At 52.4% G+C, this 26,495-nt stretch overlaps 1 protein-coding gene across 2 annotated transcripts in view; it reads right to left on the bottom strand.

Moving 5' to 3' along the window:
- The window catches only part of Crhr1 (corticotropin releasing hormone receptor 1), a 42,805-nt gene extending 17,231 nt beyond the window's left edge, over positions 1–25,574 (bottom strand). Inside the window, exons 1-3 of one of the 2 annotated variants that reach the window (XM_005369392.3) lie at positions 25,413–25,574; positions 5,576–5,663; positions 432–551 (exon numbers count right to left, since the gene is read on the bottom strand). In XM_005369392.3, coding sequence (XP_005369449.1) covers positions 432–551; positions 5,576–5,663; positions 25,413–25,445 — 241 coding nt within the window. In that variant the 5' untranslated portion in view covers positions 25,446–25,574. Of the gene's footprint in view, positions 1–431; positions 552–5,575; positions 5,664–7,925; positions 7,972–25,412 lie in introns of those variants that run through there. The other variant, XM_026777168.1, reaches the window with a different exon arrangement.
- Between the last annotated feature and the right edge of the window lie 921 nt (positions 25,575–26,495).

Raw genomic sequence — 26,495 nt, 5'->3', positions numbered from 1 at the left:
CTGGGATGCTGGGGTACAAATCACTCTCTATCATGGATGTGGTATTCTAGGTATCCGGTCTTCCCAGAACTTCCCTGCCCTAGGGTCCTTATTAGCAAAGTCAGGACTATCAGGACCATTAAGACCTATCTTGGGAGTGGCTGAGGCCCAATGGGACTAACCAAAAGGCTTGTCAACTACAAGAAGAAAGTGTCAGGTAGACCAGTGCATTGCAGCTTCACCCCTGCCAGCTGGTGACTTGGGCAATTCTCTAACTTCTGCAGTCCTGAGGCCTCAGCAGTCAGATGCTGGACGTTAACTCTGTAAGAATCCGCAGGAGCCCGCAGAGAGCAGAGCTGGTCCTAGGGGTGTTGCCCCTGTCGGATTATTTCTCCCACGTGCAAACTGCTCCACAGCCCCCAGCAGCCCACCCTCTTCCTTCCCTTCCTTACTTGTCGTGTTGTAGCGGACACCGTAGAAAAAGGCAGGGCACGGCCGAACCACCAGCTGCCCTGCAGGGCTCCTGGGCCAGCAGGTGCCAATGAGGTCCACGGAGGCATTGCAATGCAGGCCTGGGCACAGAGACAACAGGTGTGAGTGAGGTCCTACCAAGGCCCCAGGCAGACAGAAGTCCCTGTAGAGCTCAGCCCCACTACAGACAGGAAAAGCAACGCCCCAGAGTTCAGCCTATATAATAAGGTGGATTTGTTGCTATAGCACTAGGGAGACCGTGGGTTCCAGAGCAGAACAGAGTTCAAGCCCTGGCTGGTTTCAGCTGGGCTCCGTTGGTAAGGATGCTTCCTTCACAGGGTCTCACACATTCACCCAGCTCTGGGGCAGTTATATGCACTGTCAGGGGTCCAGGGAAGGAAGCGCCCAGCACACCTTCTGCCGAAATGCCTCTTTCCCTCCTTTAACAGTTCCCAGATCCGCTTCTGCTAAGACCAGAGGCGGGGAAAGACCGAAAGGCCCTAGCTGCAGCTAGCACCCGCTGATGTCAAGGCACATTCTATATCAGTGAGGTTCCACCCAGAGGAAGCTCCAGCTGGGAACACCACCTCTAAGGTCCCCTATTTTAAAGATCCTAATTGGAGCTCTAACTCTGCCCACATGTGTCCAGCGATTTGGGGACCCACATGACGGTGGGCGATACAGAACGGCAAATGTCTCTGGGGTTTTCCTTTAGATGACCTAAAATCTACTCTGGTTGTATGGGAGTTCAAGGCCAGGCTGATCTACAAGAGCTAGTTTCAGGGCAGGTAGGGCTGTACACAGAGAAACCCTGTCTCAAAAAACAAAACAAAACAAAAACAAACAAAAGAAGATAAGGGACACTAAAGGATGAAGAACGCGCAGGGGTCAACATCAAGAGGCTACCAAGGGACGGAGAGGATTTTGAGTCCTGGGCTTCTGAGGCCAGCCCAGGCGCCTTTATCACCCCACAGAGGCCCGTGGACGGCAGCTGCCTTTGGCAGCATCTGCGCCATGTTCTTCGTAGCTCACGCTTGTCCCTGACACTCACAGAAAGCTGCTGAAGTGACCTCGGGGATATAGTGACCTTTATACTAAAAGCCCAGAAAATCCTGGAGGATGAAAAGTCTGTGAGAGGTTGCGAGATTGGAGAAGAGAGGTGGAATGAACTGGGGTAGGCAGCAAAGAAAGGCACCAGCCTCTTTCAGAGAGCAGCACCCGGTCCTATGGGCGGGGCAGTGTGGGAGAGGGTGGGGCCTAGGGGGCCAATCAGGAGCAGCGGCCGGGCTTCATCCTTTCACTTAGCTGCTGAACTAGCAGTAGGGTTTCCGTTCACCTCTAAGAGCTCCAGGGTGGGATTGGTGCTGAAGAGATGAAGGAAAGAAAGACGGGGACCCGGTATGGAGGGCCGGGAGCCGGGAGGTTGTCAGAGCCTCTTGACGGCGCTGCCCAGCGCACCTCCGGTCCTGAGAGACTGTCTCTCTGGGGCCCTGTGCTGTCCAGTAACATCTTGACTAATGTTTGCAGCTCACCCTGTGACCCCACGTCTGGGAAAGAGAGCAGGGTCCCTGGGGATCCGGCAGACAGGCAGGGTCTCTGAAGATGTTCAATAAGATGAGGTGATGGTGCACACCTTTAGTCCCAGCACTCGGGAGGCAGAGGCAGAGGCAGATGGATCTCTGTGAGTTCGAGGCCAGCCTGGTCTGCAGAGTGAGTTCCAGGAAAGCCAGAGGTGTTACACAGAGAAACCCTAACTCAAGAAACAAAACAAACAAAAAACGAAACAGAGAATAAAACAGATGTCCTGCCCCAAAGGTGACTGCATCTAGACAGGGTGATGGAGCAAACACGTGCTACACAATAAGAGATACTACAAACAATGAATGGAGATAAAGACGGACTGGGTGCTCTTTTAACCTGGTATTTCTCTAAAACACTAAATTTAATTACAGACTTGAAAGGAGGGAGGGAGTTGTGGACATACATGGAGAAGAGGGAGCCGTCCATACAAAGGTCCTGAGGCAGGTGTTTGCTGAGGTCTCTGGGGTTGACATTCCTGCCACTGTGTCTCTCAGATAACATAGATAAGGTCTCTTTGAAGGGTGGCCCAGTTTCTGCTCGGGCACATTTGGGCACTGGTTTCTTCTGTCAAGTTGGCCACAATCTTAGTGCTCAAATGTGCTCAGAGGACCCTTTCACTGCAGGTAATGCCAGAAGGAAACCAGAACCACGTTCTTGTCCCAGTTAGGAGGGGTCTCCCATCACCTGCTCTGGGTGAACCATAAGGGGTGTGAGCACCGGGCACCCCCCTTTTCAGGTAGGAAGGCCATCTACCCGTGTGGTTTGAGGCTGGTGCCGTGACTCCTCGGAGGCTGCCTAGGGAGCAGCCAGGTGCCCTGGGGCAACTTTGGAGATGGGCACTCCTGCCAGCCGAAGGCGAGTGTCCTGGAATGAAAGGACAGTTGCTCTGTTTGGGTGACAGGGTATGGAGAGAGGCAAGGGGCGGGCAGACAGGCTTCGAATCCGGGCTAAGCTGCCTCTTTAGCAGGGCAAAGAAGGGTGTCTCTGTAGAGTGTGGGCCACACCAGAAGAGTGGATAGGAGACTGTGAACCTTTGTCTCGTGGCTCTGAAGGCTCTTGAGTTTTGCACTCAATACTTATTAGAAGTCCAGGTACATAGTAGGTGCTGAAGAACCTGCAGGGCCATATACAAGCTCAGTATATACAGGGGAAACTTCAGGGGTGGCACTGTACCTCCACGTGACACTTTGTCTCCAAGTACCTGAGGACACTGAGCCCTGGGTATGACAGATCTCTTAAGTGACCACATAATGTACTAAATCTGAAGTCAGGCCCAGTGGGCTCAGCTCCTGTGGCCAGGGCTTGGTAACTGTGTATGTTCAGTCAAGTAACTCAACCTCTCTGAGCCTAAGATTCCTTTTCTTAAGAGCAGGAACAGAGATCCTTGCTGACTCTGTTGTGATAGCTAAATGAGACAGTTAGCATGTGTCCAACACAAAGCGGACATTCACACATATTGGCTCTTACTATTGCTGTTTGTTGCTCATCATTACCACCTTAAGGACAGCGATGGGAGCAGGCGACCCCAGGTCCTACTGAGCTCCAACTCCACTTGCCTAGAGTCAGTAATTCTATTAACTTTCTGGCACGGTCAGACTCATGCCATGATTTTATAAATTGCCAAGTCTGTAATCTGTCACATGATGGGGGCCTTGGCTATGGGAACCTAGCCCCTTCTTACTTCTGGCATGAGGCATGTGCAAGGCCCCCAAAGGTTCCAGCACTGTGCCAGCCACTCCGGCCAGACGCCCATCCATCTGTCCTGGGCCCTCACCCCACCCTCACCATCTGTCTCTGCCAATGCCCATCAGATGACAAATGGCCATAGCGGAGGAGGCTGTTGTGGATGGTGATGGATCGCATCCTATGAAGCCAGGCAGGCTGGGAAGGGGGCGGGGCATCCAGTACAAATCACGAGACCTGCTGCCTGGCAGCTTCCAAGGACAGGTGACACCTGTGTGGCCCCAGGGTGTCACTTCTCTTGAGCACAAGCAAGTTAATGGGGCCTGACGTGGCCTGGGGTGGAGAGGAGGGCTGGGACCTTTCTTCCAGGCATCCTCCCTCCCTGTGCTTGGCTGCCACTGCTCAGGCTGAGAACAATACACTTCCTGCTCAGTTCGGCCAGTGGGTAGTCCAGTGCTGGACTGGCGAGTGCCTCTTAACCCTGGTGAGTCCTTCTGCCAACTTCCCCACTGGCATTCAATCATTGACTGTTCTATCTCAAGGCTCATTTTAAAAAAACCCACCTTCAGGAAGTCTTCTTGGATTTGCCCTACCCGTGTCCCAGCCTCCCTGACACCTCCATTGTGGTAAGCAAGCATTTGGTAGGGTGTACTCTCTCTTCCTCCTAGGTATGCAGTAAGCACTTTTAAAAAGCCACCCACGGTTATGCCCAGTAGGTGTCTGCATTCTCCACTTGTGAAACAGATCCACAAAACTCAGTACATTTAACTTCATGATTCCACCCCCCACAAAGTCCAGGGTATAGTCTTCCTGTGGGTACCCACAGTTTGGGTGCAAGGTAATCCAGCTTGGAGTCAGTACAGGACCCAGTTGGTCGCCGTGGGCCCAGCACTCCTCCCTCCTGCCACCACCTCTGTGCGGGGACAGCAGGCCATGTGGCCACTGCTCTCAGTTGCACAAGTCTCTCTCGCCAGGCTCAGCTGTAGGAATGAACTCCTCTTGCCTCCTTAACCTTCCTGAGTCCATCTCTCCACTGGCTACTCTCAGCGCTGGGAACCTGGGTGAGACCAGGAGACCCTCTCAGCTCCTCTGGTGACACACATGGGATCTGCGGCACAGCAGGTGTTGATGGCTGATTCAAGAAGGCAAAGATGTATCTTTACTACATCTTGCCTGGCAACTGCCATCCCTGGGGCCATGTCCAGAGTGAGAGGAGGCTTGGCCTTGGGATCCAGCAGACCTAGATTTGGGACCAGACCCTGCTAGTACTGACTGTGACACCCTGGGAAACCTATGAAACTCTTTCATGCCTCAGTTTCCTCATTTGGACAGGGATCAGGTTTTTAGTTCATGGAGGATAAAATAACTATTCAGAAGCCGTTAGTCAATGGGTAAGCTATAGGTCTTGGTGAATTTGCATTCATCTAGCATTTTCTATTGGGGAAGTATCGAGCATCGTGAAGGAGCCAGATTGCCTTTGCAACCCAGGGCCCAGCACTTAGCGTTTCTCTGTGCCTTGGTCACCTTAGGTGTCCAATGGGGACAGCATCTCAAATCCCTAATGCTAGCCATACACTTCAGCATGTTTACCAAGAGCAGCAACCTCTGTCCTTCTGCCACTATCTCCAGCAGTGAGGCCGGGAGGGCCTTCCCCTGTTGCCCATGGGAGGGTGACCATGTGGCACATTTGCTGAGTGTGTCTCCTGTGTCCACCGTCGAGGTCACTGGCTAACCACAGGCCCTTCCCACACACTAACTCCAGTTCCAGATCTTTTTCCATACAGACCACTGCTCAGAACCCCAGGGATGGAGATCATGGGGGAACCTGGCATCCTGGGAGGTAAGGGGCAGGATGACTCACCAGAGACATTGCTGGCCAGGGACAGGCTCTCACAGCGCTGATCCTGTAGGGAGGTGGACACGGGGTTCAGCCCCAGGAGGAGAAGAGCCTGCGGGCATAAGGGGTATAGGACACTGTTAGGGTCTGACCTAATGATTCTTGCCCCCTCCTTATCTGCCAAGCATTCTACCCTTGCCCAGTTTCCTGGTCCCTCCCTGAATGTTTGAAATTGTGTTGGGGGATGGAAGCTGGTCAGTGGGGAAGCCCAAGCTACTTAGGCAAAGAGGATGTTTGTCTCTGGCTACTGGAGAAGGCCTCCTGCACTGCTCAGACCTCGAACATGTCTGCCTAGGCCCCTACAAATGCACACACACACACACATTTGCACACAACCTTCCGCCTTCCCTTCCTCTGTGGCATTTCAGGCCTGTGGTTTTAATGAGCTCCTCCTGAGTCCTCTTCCCTGCTTGGCTTCCTGTCAGTCATTGTAAATTGTGTTTCATGCATCAAGCTCTTCAAGCCCTTCTGACGTGCTGTGATGTCTATGATGGCTTAATCCCCCCTGGGACCTGCGTGGATATGGCTACTGAAGGTGGGGAAACTGAGGCACTGAAGAAATGATTGTGTCTGGGAAGATGGGTACTTGTTCCAGGGAAGGCCTTTGTCCTTTAGCGCTATTGAGGGCCCTGCTGGGATAGGAGTGACATGGGCCCTAAGACCAGAAGGCTGTCTCTTCTTGAGTGGACGCCCCCAACAACGATGCTCCCTTTCTTGGGTTACCACCCTCTCTCTCTACAGGTTAGAGTCTGAACGGGTGGGCCGTGTGACCCCTCTGGGCCCCAGTGTCCTTGCTGTAAAGCAAGTGAGCCCTCCCTGTGTCTAAGAGCATATACTAGTCTCACGTTTGGCAACCAGGTTAATGATGATGCTCTCTGTGTTTCGGGTCCACGATGGGTGGTCAGTGAGGACAGACAGACTGACTGGAACTCAGTGCTTCAACTGGGTGAGGCGGAAATGGGTTGGAGCTGTGTCTGTTGGGATTCCTTCTGCAAGGGAGTTCAGAAGCATGGGGGAGGGGGAGGGGCACTACAGCGTGTGTTCCTTCCTCTGCTGGGGCCCTAACCATGGTGAGCAAAGAATCCCCAGGTAGGATGGCAACCCTGGGACTGCTCTCCACACAGTCACCCCACTCTGTTCTCCTGTTCCCTCTTTGGGGACCCTAGGATCAAGAGCCACCACACATAGCTTGAGAAAAATGGAACTTATTTGACTGTGACTGGGCTAAGTGTGTGTGTATGTGTGTGTGTGTGTGTGTGTGTGTGTGTGTGTGTGTGTGTGTGTGTGTGTCTGCGTCCATCTGTCTGTCTCCCTTCAGAGGCCAGATTTCTATGTTCACCTGTTAGGAATGACCCCTGTCTACTCCCATCCCAGCAATCCCCCAGCATCACCAGTACTCACTCCTTCCCCATTCTGTCATCTGTTGATAACAAAGACAGGCTACTGCCTGCTTTCCCACCATGCATTTGAATTCCTGACCAGGGCCTGAACCCACCCTCATAAGCACTACCTCTAATTCTGGTGACTTACACAACCACATTGTACCCCTGATGTCTGTCCAAGTCCTTGGTGGGCTTTAATTCAGTCCCCCGCCTCAAGCACCCTCCCTCCATCTTCCCCCAGAGCTCTCTTTGCTCTTTCTGATACATGCTTCAGACTCCTCAGCAGACCTCAGTCCCACCATCCTGGGCAGGTACAGAAGCCACTCAGCCATCAGCCCTGGGGGCAGTGAACTACTCCTAGGCCTTGACAACGATCAGGATAAACCCTTTCATTGCTCTGGCCCTGAGCAATTTCCCATACTCTACTAATCAGTAATGAAGCTACACAATCTCCAGAGGGTGGAGAAATATCATTAGCCCCATTTTCCAAATGCAAAGGCAGAAGTGGAGAGAAGTCACAGGCTAGCGGGTGGCTCTTGTCCGCTAAGCAGAGAGCAGTGTCTTCATGACAAAGCTACACTGCTCACTTAGACTCAGCAGGGACCCTGTGCTGTCCGCAGAGATGGGTGATGGCTGCTGGGGCTAGAGGTCCCTTCTAGAAAATCTTGCTCCCCTTCACCTCCTAACATACACACAAATCAATCAATCAATCAATCAATCAATCAATCAATCAATCTCATTTCAGTAACAGGCAAACTAAAGAAATGGCAGACCCTGTTGGAAAACATCAGTCCACCACCCGACACCTACCCTTATCAATCTAATACTTAAAACATGCTTTTGTCTTCCAGCTTGCCCTTAAAGAAACATCACTTCCCATTCCCATCTACTTAACCCCTCCCGCCCCCCCCCCCCCCCCCGTCACCTCTCACCATGCAGTCCCTCCTGCTCAGGTACACCTTTGCCCACACAGTCTATGTCTCTTTTAACCCTGCCCAGCACCTGGTGACTCAGCTGTCCTTAGGGTCAGAGCTTCTCCTTAGCCCTGCAATGCAAAGTGACTCAGACTCAGTATACCCTTTCAGTGTGCCCAAGTACACCCCCGTACCCTGTGCATGTCACGGATGCTCGCAGGGGAGGCCTTGGGGGAGTTCAGAGCGTGTGAAAGCTGGCACTCGACCCAGCTCCAATTAGGGGACGGCGAAGGCAAGGGCCGGAAGCTCTTATTCACACATCTTAATGTCCTGGGGTTCATTAGAGCAGAAACACAGATTTGTTGAAAAAAAAGAATCAAATGCCACAGGGCAAAGGGCTCAGCTGACCTTGAACCCTGGTGCTAGTCTGGCTGTCTTGCATGTACCAGATCACGGCACCCGTTTTCCACCCACGGAGGTCTTGGGCTTCGTTATGCAAAGGCAAATGCTTCTTAAAATTTATAAGCTGGTCTTTCCTCCCCCAAAAGGTCAGCTCCGTGGCAGAATCTTTGCCTGCGCCCCCTTCTGCTCTGCGGAGGTTTATAAAAGCTTCCAGCTAATTCAGAAATTATACTTCCACAAAAGATCCAGCGTTTTTCCTAGGAATCTCCTTGGACCTGCTGGGACTCTCTTCCACATCAGCAAGCTACTTCTCTGTCCGCAGCAAAAGGCTCTCAAATGGCCCAGGCTAATCCTGACTTCCTCTTAATGGAGACTTGTTTGTTTGAAGACAGACTCTCAATGTAGTCCAGGCTCACCTCAAACTCAAAATCCTCCTGCCTCAGTTTCCCAAGCACAAGGATTAAAGGCTTGAGCCACCACACCCAGCTAAAACTGGAAATTCTGTTTTTTCCCCCCCAAGATGGGGTTTCTTTATGTAACAGTCCTGGTTGTCCTGGAACTCGCTTTGTAGACCAGGCTGGCCTCAAATTTACAGAGATCCACCTGCCTCTGCCTCCCAATTGCCGGGATTAAAGGTGTGCGCCACCACTGCCAGTCAAAAACTGGGAATTCTTATTCTGGAGCCCACAAATACACTGGGGTGGTGGGCAGTGTGTACCCTGTAATCAAGTGTGGAATGGTACCTGTCATTTTGAAAAAGCTATTTTTCTCATCACTTCCTCTACTTCTTAACAAGGTCCAGACCTCTACAAAATCAGATCGGGATCTTCTTAAATCAGGCCAACGTAGTTTTATCCCGAAAACCACCGCTTTCTTGGCCTCTTCAGCATTGCTCCCTCCTGCCAACCTTAGCACTGAACACTGGCGGCTGTCTCTTCAGAACCATTTTAAACTTTTGTGGTGTGTGTGTGTGTGTGTGTGTGTGTGCGCGCGCGCGCACGTGTGTGTGTGTGTGTGTGTGTGTGTGTGCGCGTGTGTGTGTGTGTGCGTGTGTTGCATGCCCAAGAGTCTGCAGCACACGAATGTGGAGTTTAGAGGAAGAAACCAGATGTCCTCTTATTCCTCTCTGCCTTATTTCTTTGAGACAGGGTCTTTCAGTGATTGCAAGCTCAGTCCTTTAGATAGGATGGCTGCCCAGTGGGCTCCCGGGATCTATCACATATGCAGTGATGTGCAACATTTTATGGAGGTACTTGGGATTTGAACTCAGGTCCTCATGCTTGTGCTACAAGCTCCCTTATCCACTGAGCCATCTCATAGGCCTCCAGGACTAGTTTAGGGGGGGAAAGTTTTCAGTATTATACCAGATTTTTTATTTGGGACAATCAACCAGCTCCCAAACCATGACATGGAGACTTACTATTAGTTTTGAATGCTTGCCCTTAGCTCACGCTTCTTTCTGGCTAGCTTTTTTCCCCTTTAACTTAAATTAACCGGTTTCTTTTCATCTATGTTTTGCCTTGGGGCTTTTTTTTACCTTTTCTTTCTGTATGCCCTACTCCATCTAGACTGGTGACTGACTGGCCCCTGGTCATCTCCCTCCGTTTCTCCCTTGTTCTGTCCTCTCTTCTTCCTTTTGAGCCTAGATGTCTTCTACTTATTCTCTCTGCCCAACAGCCCTGCCTATCCCTCTCCTGCTTAGCTATTGGACACTTAGCTTCTAATTGGACCAATCAGGTGCCTCAGACAGGCAGAGCAACACATCTTTACATAATTAAACAAGGGCAACACAAACAAATGGAACACACCTTTATACAGTTAAAGTAACATTCTCTAGCATAAACAAATGAAGACAGCTAAACATTCTGCAACACAGTATCTCATGCAAGTTGCCATTTCTAGTCAGCAGATGAAGCCAGCAGTGTGCTAGTTCACTCACTGGCGAGTGCCTGGTTCTAGACCCCACTTGCCAGGCCCCAAATGAAACCTCTGTCTCACTGCTAATCTTTACAGGCCTTGGAGGTCAAGTCTGAGAAAGACAAGGCCGTCCTGCCACTCAAAGAGGGCGTCTGCCTTCAAGTAGCTGCACCAAGGCCCTGGCGAGCACAGGGCACTCCCAGTGGGAGCAGGAACAGTCATAGAGAAGCAAGAAAAACAGCACGGAAGTCTCTGGAGTGCTGGTGGGAGGGCTGAGCCTGACAGCTGCCTGCTCCAGCTCCAGCACCCCCCCCAAACCCAGGCCAGCACAATCTGAGCTGCCATCCGAGTTCCCAGTGTGACTTTGGCATAAAGGTTAATCACACCCAGAAAACGCTCATTAGAGGCTGTAAATAACCACTTTACTGAAGCTCCATTTGGTCTTTGAGGCACCAAGTACAATTTTCTTTGATGGGACCATTCTATGATTAACCTTTTGGGGAGGGACCCGAGGAGCCACAGGAGGGAGGGGGATGTGGCCCAGAGGCAGCTAGGGCCACCCCCACCTCCTCAAAGTTCCCAAAGAATCAGGAGCAGGACCTGCCTTCCTTTCAAAGTTCCTCCTGGGAGGTGAGCCACGGGGCAGGCATGGCCTCCTCTCAGCACTGGGTCCTCTTCAAGTATCCCCAGCCATTTCTTCCCTCTTCTGTTGAACTCAGAGTGCAGCTCTGACTGAGTGAGTCACCTGCCCCCTGACACTCCACTTCCTTTTCTGGGAAGCAGGGACATTCCTGGGAGCAAGGAGCGGGATGCTCCTGGAAGATGGGGCCAGCAGAGCCGTCCTCACCACTTGGTCCCTCTGGGCCCCGGAATCCTCCTTAGCTCTTGGTGTAACAGCCACGAGGGTGCTCCTGCTGCCGCCTGCGCCACTCCCTGTCTACCTCAGTCACATCCTGCTCTCTCTGTAAGCTTGCCCTTGGGAAGGGGTTTTCAGCCTAAACAAGTGGCTTTTTGTCATTTACCATGTTTGTTTTGCAAGCCCTTGCTATTCTGAGAGTCTACCTTCATGGAGCCCTAAACCAAGAACTTGATTTGTAGAAGAGTAAAAGAATTCAGAGGCAGAGAGGACCAGGACAACCTCTCTTTCTCACGCATACACACACACACACACACACACACACACACACACACACACACCCCACACCACACCACAAAGACAAAGAAAATGTAACTGAGTACAGGGGGAAGGGAGCTACATAGCATGACCATGAGCCGGCTTCAGGAGGGAGGTGAGCCTGGTGAGGGTGGGTACAATCCGGAGGAGATGCATTCTTGACCCACGGAGATGCAAGCTGCTAGAATTGGGGCACTCAGACACTAAACTGAGAGGGATCCAGGAGGCTGGGAGAGCCAACAGGGATTTCTGTCTGTGGCAGACAACTGGGTCTTATCAGTGGCATCGTTTGCAGGTGTGGAAGCTGAAGACTGGGGAGAAACTGAAAGCCAGAGCCTCCTAGTACATGAGGCAGAGGCAGTATCGTTGGTCCTTGACCGTGGTTTATGGACCAGAAAGGTGCCCCCCCAATTCCCCAATGAAGTCAAATCACAGCTCTGCTCCTTGCTTTTGACATTTCTTCCCGGCACCGTGTGTGTGTGTGTGTGTGTGTGTGTGTGTGTGTATCATAGGAGAGTGTGCTCATGTGCATGTGGGTACATGTGTCTGTGCACATGTGGAGGTCAGAGGTCAATAGTGTCTTCCTCTATCACTTCCACACTAGTTTTGGAGACAGGGTCTCCCACTGAATCTGAAGCTCACTGATTAGCTCAGCTGGCTAAGCTGAGACACCCCAGGCTTTTTTGCTGGAGATATGAACCCAGGGCCTCACAGTTATGCAGCAAATACTTCAGCCACTGAGCCATCCCTCCCGCCCTCCTTTGTCTGTTTCAATCCGTACTCTGGAGGAGCCTGACTTAGGCAAGGCCAAGGGAAACAAGCCAAGATGTGAGAGCAAACAGGACTCATACACCATAATTTCCCTCCCCCACTGCACTGAATGCGAAGATCTGGCTGCAGAAACAGGACGAGTACCATCAGCTCTTCAACCCCCATCTCTGCTGCTACAGATACATGCACAGATATGGGCAGACTGAACCTGGACGGGGGTCCTGGGGATAGCGAAGGACACCACAGGCAACTCCCTGAACTCTATGGACTCCCAAGTGTCAGGGGTCAGTGTGGTTCTGACTTCAAGGTGTTCACAGCCCAGCTGAAATGTGAAGGGGATGCCTTTGCTTCTGATCCGCAGAGATGCTCAAAAATTGAGTCAGGGCAACATCGGACTAAGGGCGGAGGGCAGCAAGGTCACAAGTCCTTCCTGAGGTGCCCGTGCAGCTGTCTCCCCTTACCCTGCCCCAGGCAAGTTCCTTCCCAACCACCTCTTTCTGTTGACAGCCGCAACCTGTCCCCATCTCAAGGGAAAGAGCCCGTTTCCCCCCAGAGTGGGTGAGCAGCGAAAGATTATTCCAGGTAGACAAGAAATAATGTATTGTTGTATTTAATTAGCTTAAATTGCTGTTGTGCAGAGAAGAAAAAATGGAAGGGAAAATCTGCCTACACTCAAGGGGCGGGGTGCATGGCTAGGCGTTCCCCACCTCCAGACTGTCTCCCTGGGTCCCGAGCTCCCATGTGTGTTCCCTTGTCCTTGCTCCTGCTCCTGCAGGTCTCTAACCTCCCCTCGTTCATGGCAGGGCGGGACCTGCCCCATCCCAGCTTCTCCCACCGGGCAATGGAGCTTATACTTGGCCTTTGAGGACACAGGAGTACGTCTGCTATAAGCTTCTGGGGGTGGGTCCGTGGCTATTTTGATAACCTCAATGAACTGCAAGACCTGTGGATGGGTGGATGAATGGATGGATGGATGGATGGATGGATGGATGAATGAGTGAATGAACGAACAAACAGTCTAACTTTCCCATTCTGACTCCTTGGTCCAAAGGGTCCTGTGCCAATTTCCACAACTTTTAGCACTTCCCCTCCCTTCCTTCCGCTCTCCCTCCCTCTGCTCCTTTATATCTCCCTCCTTTCCTTTATTTTCTTCTTTTTCTACCTTTGATTTTTCTGGAACAAGCGCTCACTCTAATCTAGGAACTCACTAAGTGCCCTACACTGGCCTTGAACTCATGGCTATCCTCCTGCATCAGCCTCCTCCTGCTGGAATTGCAGGCATATGCCGCTGTGTCCAGCTCCACCAAGACACTTGGACACCTACTTCTTTCTCCTTTCCTTTCCTCCTCCTGATGGAGTGCCCTTCCTCCCCTGGTCCTGCCTTCATGCTTCGCATTCCTGCCTTGGACTTCAGAGAGTCGAGCTCAAGAATGGACACTCTGGCAGGAAATGTGGCTCTGACAGGCTGGTTCTGGGACAGTGGACAAGTGCCTCTTCCAGTCTGTTTCCGCAAGTGGGAAATGAGAAGGATATTTGTCCCCAGAATTCCTCTATAGGTATGAATAAGCTCTGGCTCCCAGACCTCCAGGAAAGCCCAAATCCAGACCTCTAACTCTGGTGACAGAGAGCTCCACAGTGGAATAGCTTACTGCCAGGCTCACTGTATAACCTTGGGAAAACCACTGGACTTCTCCCGGCCTTGTTCTGTAAACGGGACAAGTCAGAATGAAACATTTATAGCCTGGAGCTCTTGGAAAGATTTGGTGATTTGGTGCATACATAATGACAAGAAGCCAAGGTCCTGGCCAGCTCCACAGCAAGGGGCCTCCTCTTTGCAGGATGCTTTTTTTTCCTGACTCAGTCTTCCCTACCAGAACTGTCCCCGCCTGGTCTCCTTTTATAGGAGCTGTGGCCACCTATAAAAGTGTGTGTGGGGGGGTGTCACCCTCGATGTGGATTAGCTGGGCTTGGGAAGGGGGGGCATAGAGTGGAACCTATCTCCAATCCTCATCATGATGGCTAACTTCCACTGTATGCCTGATTGGATTAAGACACACAACGAAGCCTGGTCTACAGAGCGAGTTTTGTAGGACTGTTTCACAGAGAAATCCTGTCTCAAAGGAACCAAACCCCACACGCCCGAAAAGAAAGAAATACAATGAGACACACCTTTGGGTGTCTCTGGAGGGCAGGTTCCAGATAGATGCTAAATCTCAGTGAATGAGGAGCGGAACCCCTCTCTGAATATGGGTGGCATCATCCCCTGGCCTGAAGTCTGCCAGTGAGTGAAAGGGGGGGGGGGACAGAGAAAGTGAGTGGACCAGCTGCAGGCAAAACCTTGCTCTGCTTCTTGGCTAGGGCCATTGTGGTAGTTTGAATGTAACTGGCCCCAGAAGCTCTTAGGGAGTGGCCCTTTTAGGAGGTGTGGTCTTCTTGGAGGAAGTGTGTCACAGCAGGGGTGGGCTGTGAGGTCTCCTAAGCTTAAGCTTCACTCAGTGTCTGGGTCCATTTTCCTGTTGACTTCTGGCAAGATGTAGCCAGCACCATGTCAGCGTGCTACTACCATGCTTCCTGCCATGATGATAATGGAGTGAACCTCTGAAATTGTAGTAGAGTCATCTCAATTAAATGTTTTCCTTTATAAGAGTTGCCTTGAGGGGGCTGGAGAGATGGCTCAGAGGTTAAGAGCACTGACTGCTCTTCCAGAGGTCCTGAGTTCAATTCCCAGCAACCACATGGTGGCTCACAGCCATCTATAATGAGATCTGGTGCCCTCTTCTGTCATGCAAGCATACATGGAAGGAATGTTGTATACATAATAAATAAATAAATCTTAAAAAAAAAAGTTGCCTTGGTCATGGTGTCCCTTCACAGCAAGAGAACACTGACTAACAATCTTAACCCATCCCAAGTTGGAGCCCTTACCATTGCTCCTGTACAGATGACAAACCGGTGTGAATAGAGAATCTTGCTCATGGCTCTTACCCTACAACTTGAGGCACGGGGATAGCAGCTACTCTCCTATCCTATCAGGACAGTCTGTTCCCCAACCCCATCTATAAGCCTGATGCATCCAAGTGGGTGCAGTTTCTTTTGCTTCTACATCTCCAGGTCATAGCAGGAGCTGCCCTGTGCTATAGTGAGAATGGGGAAGTGGAGTTCCTTATGGGGCCAGCGTGGGAAGCACGAGCTAGGTAGAACTTAGAACTCAGAGAAGCAGGGAGCCGGGAGTGGGCTCTAACTCTGCTCCCAGTCAGAGGACAGGGAGTTATGCGCTATGTGTGATCCCTGAATGCTGAAAAATGTCTCTGAGGAGGCAGAAGCCAGATCTCAGGTGTGGGAGCAGCTGTGACGGCAATGACCCCGCAAGTGACATGCCAGGGGGCTCTTGATCAGCGACACAGAGACGGGTGTGACGTGGGAGGTCTCCACACAGCAGCAGAAACGTGTCCTTGGAGGAGAAGCATTTCAGAAGGCATCCGAGGAGGCTGGCAAGGAAGAAGGAGCTTGGTAGCTGGCAAGTGGGTCTAGTATAGAAAGCCCAAAGCTTCTGTAATGCCTGGATGTTTTGCCAGCAGCTGCCCACCAAGGACATTCGGGAGCGTAAGCTGCTGCTGGGCCAGGGCCCACTGAGCAGAAGTTAGGAATAATCATGGGGCAGGCAGTGGCCTTGTCCTGTGCTTCTCCACCTGTAAATGTGAGGTAGGCACCCCCAGAAGTTTCCAGGCGATGCCTGGCAGACAATGAGAGGGAAGAGTGACTGGCGTGGGTAAAGGCCAGGGGTGCTTGGACATCCCAGTGTTCAAGGCAGCCCCACAGCAAAGAACTGCTGTCCCAGCCTGGGGGCTTACTTGACTGGCAAAGTGCTTGTCCTGCTGAATGACATCCTGAGTCTGGTCTCCAGAACCCATGTATGAATGCTGCATGTGGTTCACGCTTTCAGTCCCGGGGTTGGGGAGCTGGAGACACGCAGATTTCCCAAGGCTGAACAGCCAGCCAGCTTAGCCTCATTGGTGAGCTCCAGTCCTGTCTCTAAGGAGATGGAGGGTGGTCCCAAAGATAACATCTAAAGTTGTCTTCTGGTTACCATACACACATGTACACTGATGTGCACACACTGGCACACACAAAACAAACAAACAAAACTACCGTTACCAAACGCCAACAGCAATGGCCTTGGCCACCCCTATTCTGACGGCACTCACCTGTCTGCCCATTAGGAAGAGAAGTGGGGAGACATAGGAGGTCCTTGGCAAAAAGGAAAACACAGGGAAAAAGCCATCTACATCGAGGGAGAAGTTCTGGGTGCTCCCTGTCCACGGCCCTTTGCAACCATTGTCCAGGCTTCCCTATTTCTGGCCTTTGAGATCAGGAGACTGGCGGCAAGGATCCCACCCAGCCAGTTCCTCCCAGTTCCTCCAGGGTGGGGTGCGGCAGAAAACCAAGAAGATGAGGAAGGACTGACTGTTGGCATAGCTGAAGTTTAAGGGCAGCCAGAACAGGACCAGCCTTCCTGGCAGAACAGGGTCCTGGATATGGGAACTGGTCTCTTTATCTAGACTGAGTCGCAGCCCAATGACAGACAGTGCAGGACTGGCCTTCGTAGCTGTAGATAGCACACTATTCAAGGAAAAACATCTCTATCTTCTCCTGGGGCACTAGGACCCACTGACTATGCTTAGACTTTCTCTTACATCTGTGACAAGGAACAGGTTGACGAGCGTCTTAGGGTTTCTACTGCTGTAGGATAAGGATGAGAGAGAAGCCAGCACTGAGTCCTGCCAGGATAATTCTCAAGGTTTCCTCCTAGGCTCCACACCTCCACCTCAGCCCCTAGAGATGTTCTTAATGCAAGTCTCTACAGCAGAGCTGATCAGGTCCGAAGGGCATGGCCATACAGGGCCTGTGAAGTGATCCGGTACCGGAGGTGGGAACTGTCACCCCCAGGTGGATCCCAGAGGTGTGCTGCTCAGAGTGCTCATGACCTGTTTGGGCAGGTTTGCCAGAGACAAACAATTCAATACCAGTGCCCAGTGTGCTAAGTCCAAAGACTGAGAGCAACTCCTTAGAAACTTGGATGGGAATCTGACCTTGCTGTGACACCCAAGCCAGTTGTCGATAAACTGGGTCTAGACCAATTCCAGTGTTGTCAGACTGGCAAGGTGAATCACGGGGTGCAGCTGGGACCGCATACTAGTCTGCAGAGGACTGGAAAATCCCCATGGTCTTTCTCCCGGCTGGCTAGCTGGAGGACAGAGCTCATTACAGAAGGCCTCACAGAGGAGAAGGAGGAACTGCGGAGCTCAGCATGAGGGGAGGAACGGGAAAGACGGCTGGCACCCGTGAAAGCAGCAGGTCCCCCGCTCTGAGCTTTAGTGGGTGCAGGCTGCTCACCGCACAAACATTTCCTGCTTTAATCCTCACCATTATCCAGGTAAAGAGGGTACAGGATCCCAGAGAGATGGGGTGACTTCCCGAAGGTCACCCGACCAGGAAGCGACAGAATCAACTCTCACCCCAGGACTCCTTCCTATAGTTTTAGTATTAGGGATGTGCCCCTTCCCTGGGACACTCTGTTTCTCAGGACACACATGAGCCTGCCACTCCTGGCCTGTGTTGCACAGCTGGCAGCAGCATTCACCCTGGACCATGGGGTCCAGTTATGCGCAGAGAAAAGACCCCAAGCTGTCCCACAGCCACCCATAGGGTGCTGGGGGTTGGACATGCACTCAGGACAAGACCATTTAGAGGAGGCAGGAATGCCACCGTTCTGCCTACTCCTGCCTCGATACCGGGAGGATCAGAGAACCTCTAATTCCACCTTGGGGAACAGAAGGATCCCAGCTTCTAAGAGTCTTCTTGTTCTCTTGTGTCCCAAGCCTGGACCCTTAGTGATGTCTCCCTAGAAGCCCTCAAGATGCAGATGCCTCTGCCAGTGTGGGGACCACCCCCCAGCACATGTCAGGGGATACAGATGTTACTGAACACTCAGAAGCAGGGGTACATGCCATCTTGGGCCTAGAGAAAAAAAGAAAGGCCAGAATGACCAAGGCAGAGATGCAAGTCACCCTCCTCAAGCCTGCTGGGATTTCATGTTCATGTTCAATACCTCTTTCTCCTCTACTTTAGCCAGTGAAGTCTCTCTCTACCAGACTGTCTTGAAGGCTGCCTCCTTTATCATAACACAGCTGTCCGACCTGGGCAGACTGCGGACATGGCTGGTCCTTCAGTACAGGAGAGTCTGGTCCCAGAAGGACCATGCCCTACTTGTATTCTTTCCCAATCCTTCCTCATCAGTTAAGACTTTACTCTGCTGCTGCCTGGGCCTCTATCTTTCTCCCATCTTTACCCACAGGCTGCCCACCAGCAATATCCTTGTAGTGGAAGGCAACCGCTGAACCAGCAAAGGCCTTCTGGAAACCACTGAGCCCTTCCCAAGAGGGCCGGGGAAGCAAAAGACGTCAAAGGGGAAGATTACACCCTTCCCTCTGCCAGGTGACACTCTTGTCCTTGTTGCAGCCACCCCTGTCCTAGCCCTGTACCTGGGCAGGCTGGCTTTCAGCTCTCACTCTGTGTGCTTGCCAGGGACCTTGACCAGTAAGTTGTTCTTGTCCCCCTGAATGTCCTGACCTCCCAGTGCCTGAGGACTCAACCGAGAGTCCTACCCTGCCTCATGGCATCCCTATATCTCTACCAGGGGTGTCCCGCCCATGGCTTTTCGGCCACATTACACCTTTGGGTGGATTGGATGGACAGCTCCAGCATTTATTGTACATCCCAGACAATTCTGTATCCAGTGTGGTCCAAAGAAGCCAGCAGGTTGGTAGCCCTGTTCAATGTAACATAGGAGACTTCAAACTGAGTTTCAGTGATCCCCTCCCAGGTAGGGAAGCAGTTGGACCTGCCCAGCCAGTTTCTCTTCTGAACGCTGACCTCAGTGCTCTGGCTACCCACCAGACCAGATATCAGGGTGACAGTGAGGAGGGTGGGTGGCACTCAGACCACCTCTGGGCTCCTGTAGTTTGTTCTTCCCTGGGCCCAGCAGGCCAATGGTGAGATTGTCTGTTTCCATAGCATCTTCATGCGATCCAGGAGCAGTTTCCCGGTGGATGACTGCCAAAGAACAGGTTTAAATCAGGCATCTCAAGAGGTGGCTCTGGGCACAGGGTCCTGTGTCCTGGAGCAGAATCCTGACATGTCCATTTCACACAGGAGGAAGGACCTGTCCCAATTCTGAGGTGAAATTCTGGGCCTCCTTCCCTCTCTGCCTCACTCTCTCTCTGCTGTCTTGCTTTTTACTTCCACCCAAGCAGCTGCTGCTTGGAAATCAGTGGTTGATATTCTGTTACCTGACAGACTCCAAAGAGTTGTTTTCAAAGCAATTGCTCTCACCCCAAAGTTAATCACATTGTGTCACCCTCCTTGCAGGTGTCCACTCTTACTAACAGATGGTCCCACGGTCAGTCTGGCCCCTGACCTTGAGCTCAGCTGCAGGCTGGTGGCTCTAGTTTTCCCCTAGGGAGTGAGAAGTGAAAAGCCCCACAGAATGTTTCTTCCTCCTGACTCCTCCTTCGCCTCCCTCTTCCCCTGCCCTTCTTCTCCTCATCCTCTTCCTCCCTCTTCCCCCACCCTCCTTCTCATCCTCTTCAAGTTTTTATTTTTTATTTATTTTTGGTTTAGTTAATTTTTTTTTTAAAGATAGGGTCTCATGTAGCTCAGGCTGGCCTCAAATTCACTACGTAGCCCAGTATGACCAAGAAATTCTAATTCTTACTATTACCCGAGTACTAGAATGACAGATGCATGAACCGCCATGCCTGGTTTATGCAGTTTGAGGAGCCAAACCTAGGACTTCTTGCCTAGGCAAACACAACCAAATGAGCTGCATCCCAGCCTCCCGCTCCCCACTTCTGATGGCCTTTCTTAGACTGAAGTCATTGCTAGGATATCTTACAGGGCCGCTCCAGCTCACACTTATTAAGGGTAGACCATATGCCAGACACGTTAGGATTGTTTCATTCCACATGCAGCAGTGCAGGAAGTCATGGTTACCCCATTTTTCCGGCTTTGGGAAGAGTATGTATGCGTGCTGTGTTGTGCATATGATACGTGTGCTTGTTAGTGTGGAGAATGCATGCTCATGTGTGCACATGTGATACGTGTGCTTGTTAGTGTGGGTAACGTGTGCTCATGTGTGCACATGTGATACGTGTGCTTGTTAGTGTGGGTAACGTGTGCTCATGTGTGCACGTGTGATACGTGTGCTTGTTAGTGTGGGCAACCATGCTCATGTGTGCACATGTGATACGTGTGCTTGTTAGTGTGGGTAACGTGTGCTCATGTGTGCATGTGTGATACGTGTGCTTGTTAGTGTGGGCAACCATGCTCATGTGTGCACATGTGATACGTGTGCTTGTTAGTGTGGGCAACCATGCTCATGCGTGCGGGGAGGACAGAGACAGGTATCAGGTATCTTTAGGACTCTTGGTCGTTATTTTTCTCAGATAGGGTCTTTCATGGACGCTGAAGCTCGTCGATTAGGCTAGGCTGGGGTGGCTGGCTAATGAACGAGCTTCAGGGATCCACTTGTCTTACTGTGTGTCCCCTCTACCCCCATCCACTCACCAGGCGCTGAAGTTACAAACATAAACTGCCATGTCCAAGTTTTTATATGTGGGTTCAAGGGACCCAAACTCAGGTCCTCACATATTCTCGGCCGGCATGGTACCAACTGAGCAATCTCTCCAGCTTCATCTTTCCCATCCTTTAAACCATGGAGAAACAGATCATAGTGCTAACCCTGCTTCTCGGAGCCTCACAGCAGAGTCGGGATTCAAGCCCACAACTGCTTCACGGATGTTCCTAACTCCTACAAGAAAATGCCTGGCCAAGAGCAAATGTCTGGTGAGGAGCATTTTAAAAGGAATCTCTGTATGGCTTGCCAGTGTCTCTGCTGACAGGACAGGGATCGTTTCTAATTAACAATTCATCATTTGACCAGAAAACTGCAGTCAAAATCTCCGCTTGTCTTTCCGTCCCCTATGGGCTTTCATTTCCAGAGAGTCCAGAAATGGCCGGGGTGGAATCTGAGATGGAAGACAGCACCCCTAGCTCTCCTGTCACCCAGAAGGAGGCAGGAAGGGGAGGACCCTGCAGGCCTCACTCAGTCTTTCCAGATTCCCTACAAGGCTGCGTCTCCAGCCTCCTTAGGCTGCTTTCGAGTCTCCTTTGTAAAAACCACAGTGGCTTAGGATGGGACTCGTGTTTTCCATATCTAAGGAGGTTTTGCTTTGCTGCTTTCTCATCTAAGCCCACGGGGACAAGAATTCCTTCATCCTGACTACATCTACTAACAGGAGAAGGTGGCACACAACCCTCATCGTAGGTGTCTGGTAGACACGATCTGTGTTCACTGGGTTTTCAGGACCAGTGTTATGAAAGGGGAAGAAAGCAGAGAAGAATACTTGGTCCCCACACACTGAGGTCCCGGATGAAGAGGCACAGAGCTGCGGAATGGGTTTGCTGGACCTGCTCTTCCCAAGTAAGGCTGCAGCCCCCAGGAGCTCTTGGGAACATTCCAGAGAGACAAACAGGTAAAGGGAGTCAGTTCACACAGAGAAACTGCGGCTCAGAGAGGGAAGGTGACCTACTTGAGATCACACAGTTCACTGGATGCAGAGCTAAGGGCAAAGTCAGGCTTGCTGACTGCCAAGCTGATGGCCTGCCTACCCCTTCTGCTATTGAAATTCTCGGCCTTGCACCTTGCACTCTATGGAGGCCTTACTTCCCCATCATTCCCAGTCCCTAGGACGAGAGGTCAGAATCTTGGCAAGAATCTGGACCCTAACAGTGGAGACAAAGGGCACATTTGACCCCTAAAGATGTGAGGTTGATCTTTGCTGGCTGCTGATGCCCCCCCCCCCCAAGGAGTCGAAAGTCAACAAGGATAAGAAATGGATTTTCCACTTGAGCTCTAGGCTCTTGCTTTTTGTGTCTGCTGCTTTGAGAAACCTGAGCTGCCTGGTTTCTCCCTAGGCTGACTATCAAAGCCCATGGTTTACCCTTGTTTGGGGAGGGGGGCTTCCCTTTCCTACTCTGCTTCTGGTCTGTGACCCAGGCCACTTCATACTCCACGGCTTACAGTCCCAGCCTCGCTCATTCATTTGCCCTTCTATTCTTCCCAGCACCTCTAGAAAATCCAACTCCATTAATTCTTAAGCAGAGGAACAACAGGAAGGGGATCACTCATAGTCACTTACGGCCATTGCCCAGCGGTGGGCAAGCTCTCTCCGAAGACTCAGAAATGGCATGGGACAAGACTAGGGTGGGGACATTGCAAGAGAGAGGGCTGTCCGATGGCCACAGCAATGCCCAGGCCTGCTCTTTAAAAACAGGACCCGCAAGGATCATTATTAAAGCGGTCACAGCGGCATGTAAGGGGCGATGTCACAGTTATTTCCTCCTCTGGTTCGCAGACTGTACCTAATGCTTCTGAACAGTCATAAGCTAACAACAGCAATGAAACTGGCCTCCCTGGAAGTCACTGGACACTTGTTGTCCTTTAAGAACCCGCGGAGGCCTGGTTCACCCCTCACAGTCACTGTCAGGAGTCACTTGTCACCAGAGCATAGACCTGTCTCCAGCAAAAGCAGCTAGTGGGGTGACAGGGCGAGGGACCGTGTCTCACCTGTATTCTTTGCTTCCTTCCTTCCTTCCTTCCTTCCTTCCTTCCTTCCTTCCTTCCTTCCTTTCTTTCCTTCCTTCCTTCCTTTCCTTCCTTCCCTTCCCCTTCCTTCCTTTCTTTCTTTCTTTCTTTCTTTCTTTCTTTCTTTCTTTCTTTCTTTCTCTCTTTCTTTGAGACAGGGTTTCTCTGTGGCTTTGGAGCCTGTCCTGGAACTAGCTCTTGTAGACCAAGCTGGCCTCGAACTCACAGAGATCCGCCTGCTTCTGCCTCCCGAGTGCTGGGATTAAAGGCGTGCGCCACCATCGCCCGGCTCACCTGTATTCTATCCATAAACACTCCACACATGTATCTCCCTTCATTTGGTGCACGCATGTGTGCGCATGCACACACACACACACACACACACACACACACACACACACACTTCATCTTTCTTACACTCTCCCACAATGCTCAATCTATAACCAATTCAATGTGAAACCCTCACTACAGGACCCTGAACGACCCCTTCCCAGCATGGCTTGTCTGGCAGTCGTGGGTAACAGAACTGGTTTTTGCATGATCTCCAAGTTCCCTAGAGTCCTGTGTTCAAACTGATGAAACTCTCAGGCTCCCGGTGGGTAGGGACTGTGAGTGGGTTTTAAGATTTTTTTACTGGCAAAAGCTGGAAACAAAGCCTTAGCCCCCAGTGCCTGGGTTCGTATTCTATGTGCAGGCGCTAAGGGCAAAGTCAGGCTTGCTGACCACCAAGCTTATGGTGCCCCTTTCTGAAAAAGTGGCTTAGATTCTGTATGCCTAGGATATAATCCTACTTCTTGGACGGTTATGAAGACTAAATGACTTAATATTTATAAAACAACTAGACTACCGCCAGGAAATGTGTGTGTAGCATACAAACACCACATTTACTGCCCCTTAGTCGGCATTTCCTGAGAACTGCTGAATTTATCAGGTGAGACAAGTCCCCCAACGCCTACTAGCCAGTAGGAACAAGAGAAAAAAAGAGCCTTTTTATTTTAAGAAAACGTGAACATTCTAAACAGGTCATTGCATACAATTCTAAGAAGGGCTTGAGAAAAGAACGTTTATTGATTTCCATGTAAACTTGAAAAAAATCCACAGCCCAAATCTTTTGAATTCGCTTTAAAAAAAAAAACCCAACTGCATAATAACCCCTCTGTGAATTTAGATCAGGGTTCAGGACACAGGCAAGCTTTGGAAAAATACTCCCATTGATGCCTAGCTACGCAACCTCCCTGAATCTCCCCACCTTCTTTGAGGGAGACTTTGGTCGCCCAGAGAATAATCTGAGGCTCCAGCCCTTAGGTTTCACTGAAACTACCGCGGATTTGAAGAAAACCTTTTGAGTATTTGGAGAGGGAAGACATGGGAACCTGAGTCACTGGTAAGCCGGGCATAAGTCACATTTTAAAAGCATAGTGATTTAACTCAAACGCTTTTTGAGCAAGTAAACGTACAGTCAGCTTAATAACTGATGGAAAAGTCAGTCAGTCAATCCACACTGCTCCCACACACACACCCTCCACCCCCAAATCCACTTAAATCTTTTGAACGCAATTGCTTTTGAATGCCCTGGCCACAGTTAACCTGGTGTCTCTGTTTGGGGCCCAGGAGGTCCCTGTAGGCTCTGAGCAGTCCCGAGACTCAGGCATGGTAACTGGAGCGGCGAGGCGGCAGCGCCCAGGCCCACTCACCTTCCCAGGCATCAGCACTGAGGTGCTGGTACCCAGCGAGCCCGTGCGCTCCAGGACGCGCTTGGTACCAGCGAAGTGAAGCCTGTCTCTAAGCTGCGGGCTGGGTTGCGAAGCACCTAGCTCTTCCCTCACTCTGTCCACCCCCGCACAGTCCCAGGTCGCCCCCGAATTTCATCCAGCAGGCGCTGCAAACGCCTACTGGAGACTTTAAGAAACTCCGGGCGGCCGTACTGCTTCCCCAGCCCGGTGGCAGGAACGAGCGCGGCCGCCGGCTGGAGAGAAAGCGTTGCGCTCCGGGGCTGCGGCGCCCGGGGAGGTGGGGGGAACCGGCCGGACACTGGGACTCGAGGCACTGGCACCGTGGCATCCCAGAGATGTTATGTGGATCGAGGGCCGCGAGGCGCCAGCCGCATCTACCTTCGGAACCTGAGGCTTTCTATCGAGGGGAACCAGAAGGAAAGCGCGCCCAGGGCCGGGACAGAAGCGGATCGGAGGGTGTCTGGCGGGGACGGGAACCCCCTCCAGGGCTCGGAGGGGACGTCGCTTCGGCCCCTAAGACTGCAGCGATTCTTCGCGCTGAGCCGGTTCCTAGAGTGGGCGGACCCCCTCCTCCTCTGGCACCGCAACGGCTTCGCCACCATCCCTTCTTTTTCCACCGGAGTTCTTCCTCAGTCTCCGAAGCCAGGCTCCAGAGGTCCAGGTAGAGGATATCAGGCTGCACCCCAGCTTCCCGGGACGCACCGGGTTCCCTGCTCCCCTCCCCCAGCATCCCTGCCCACGCTTGTCCTGCGCTCGCCCGGCCCAGAGTGCCTCTGATTCCCGGCGGGTCGGTCCGCTCTTACCTTCACAAGCCGGAGCTGCGGGCGCCGTCCCATCCTCGGGCTCGCACCGTCAGCGTCCTGGATGCCAGAATCCCTCCGACATCCCAGAGCCAAGAACCGGCGGCTGCGGTCTCCAGTGGGCGGCCGGCCTCCCGGGCCGCTGCGCTGCTCCCCGGCGCCCGGCTTCGCACCCTCCCGCCCCGCCCCGCCCCGCCGGTCGGCTCTGGCTCGCCCTACGCGAGCAAGTCTGGTCGCCGTCTCCCTACTCAGCCCGACCCGCCGCCACCTCACTCCTTCCTGGAGCCCGCGTAGCCCCGCCGCCTCCCCCACGGTCCGCCTGCCGCTCGCCTCGGCTCCCCGCCCCCTCGCCTCACGTCCCCTTCTCTTTCTTCCTCCCCTCCCCTCTTCTCCAGTCTCTCCTCCGCGCCTCGCCCCTCCGCTGGTAGCCGGCTCCCGCCTCCTCGGTTCGCTGCCCAGCCCCGGGCCGGCTCCTGCGCCCTGGCGTTGCTGACCCCCCTTTCCGCACCCCGGCTTGCGGCAGTGCGCGGGGCGCGCAGGCAGCAGTGGCGGCCGCCGCAGCTCTGGGAGAACCAGTAATCGGGGAGGCGGCGGCGGGAGAGCAGTCAGTGTCTCCTCTAGCCTCCTGTGTGGCTGGAGGTCGGAATCAAGGAAATTCCGGGGTCTCGGGGGGATTGTGGGGTTCTGGGGAATTTAGAAGGCTAGTAGGAGCTGGAGAATAGGGCTATCTCCACCAAGCTCAGGCTACATGGAAACAAGAAGCCGGGAACTACGTTTGAGCCGTTCCCGCCCTGCATCCAGCCAGGAGTCTACCGCCGCCCCCACTTCATCCCGGAGCGGAGCCCGGGCCCGAGCCCCCCCACCCCCCAGCGCCTTTGGCCTAGACACACCCAGGGTGTGCCGAGATACCAAAGCTCTGCGGCAGGAGCCCTTCCTTTTTCAATCTTTCATTCATTTATTCATTTTTCAAACTAAGAGTCCGCCACTTTGATCCAGGTCGTACTTAGGATTCGCAAGATGAAATGGAGACAGCAGTCCTGGGCACCTGGACTGCTCAGAGGGCAAAGCGGGGCGCGCTCTGCGCTG

The sequence above is a fragment of the Microtus ochrogaster genome, unplaced genomic scaffold (genome assembly GCF_000317375.1).
Source record: "Microtus ochrogaster isolate Prairie Vole_2 unplaced genomic scaffold, MicOch1.0 UNK48, whole genome shotgun sequence".
NCBI lineage: Eukaryota > Metazoa > Chordata > Mammalia > Rodentia > Cricetidae > Microtus > Microtus ochrogaster.
This window is presented reverse-complemented; position numbering and strand designations above follow the sequence as displayed.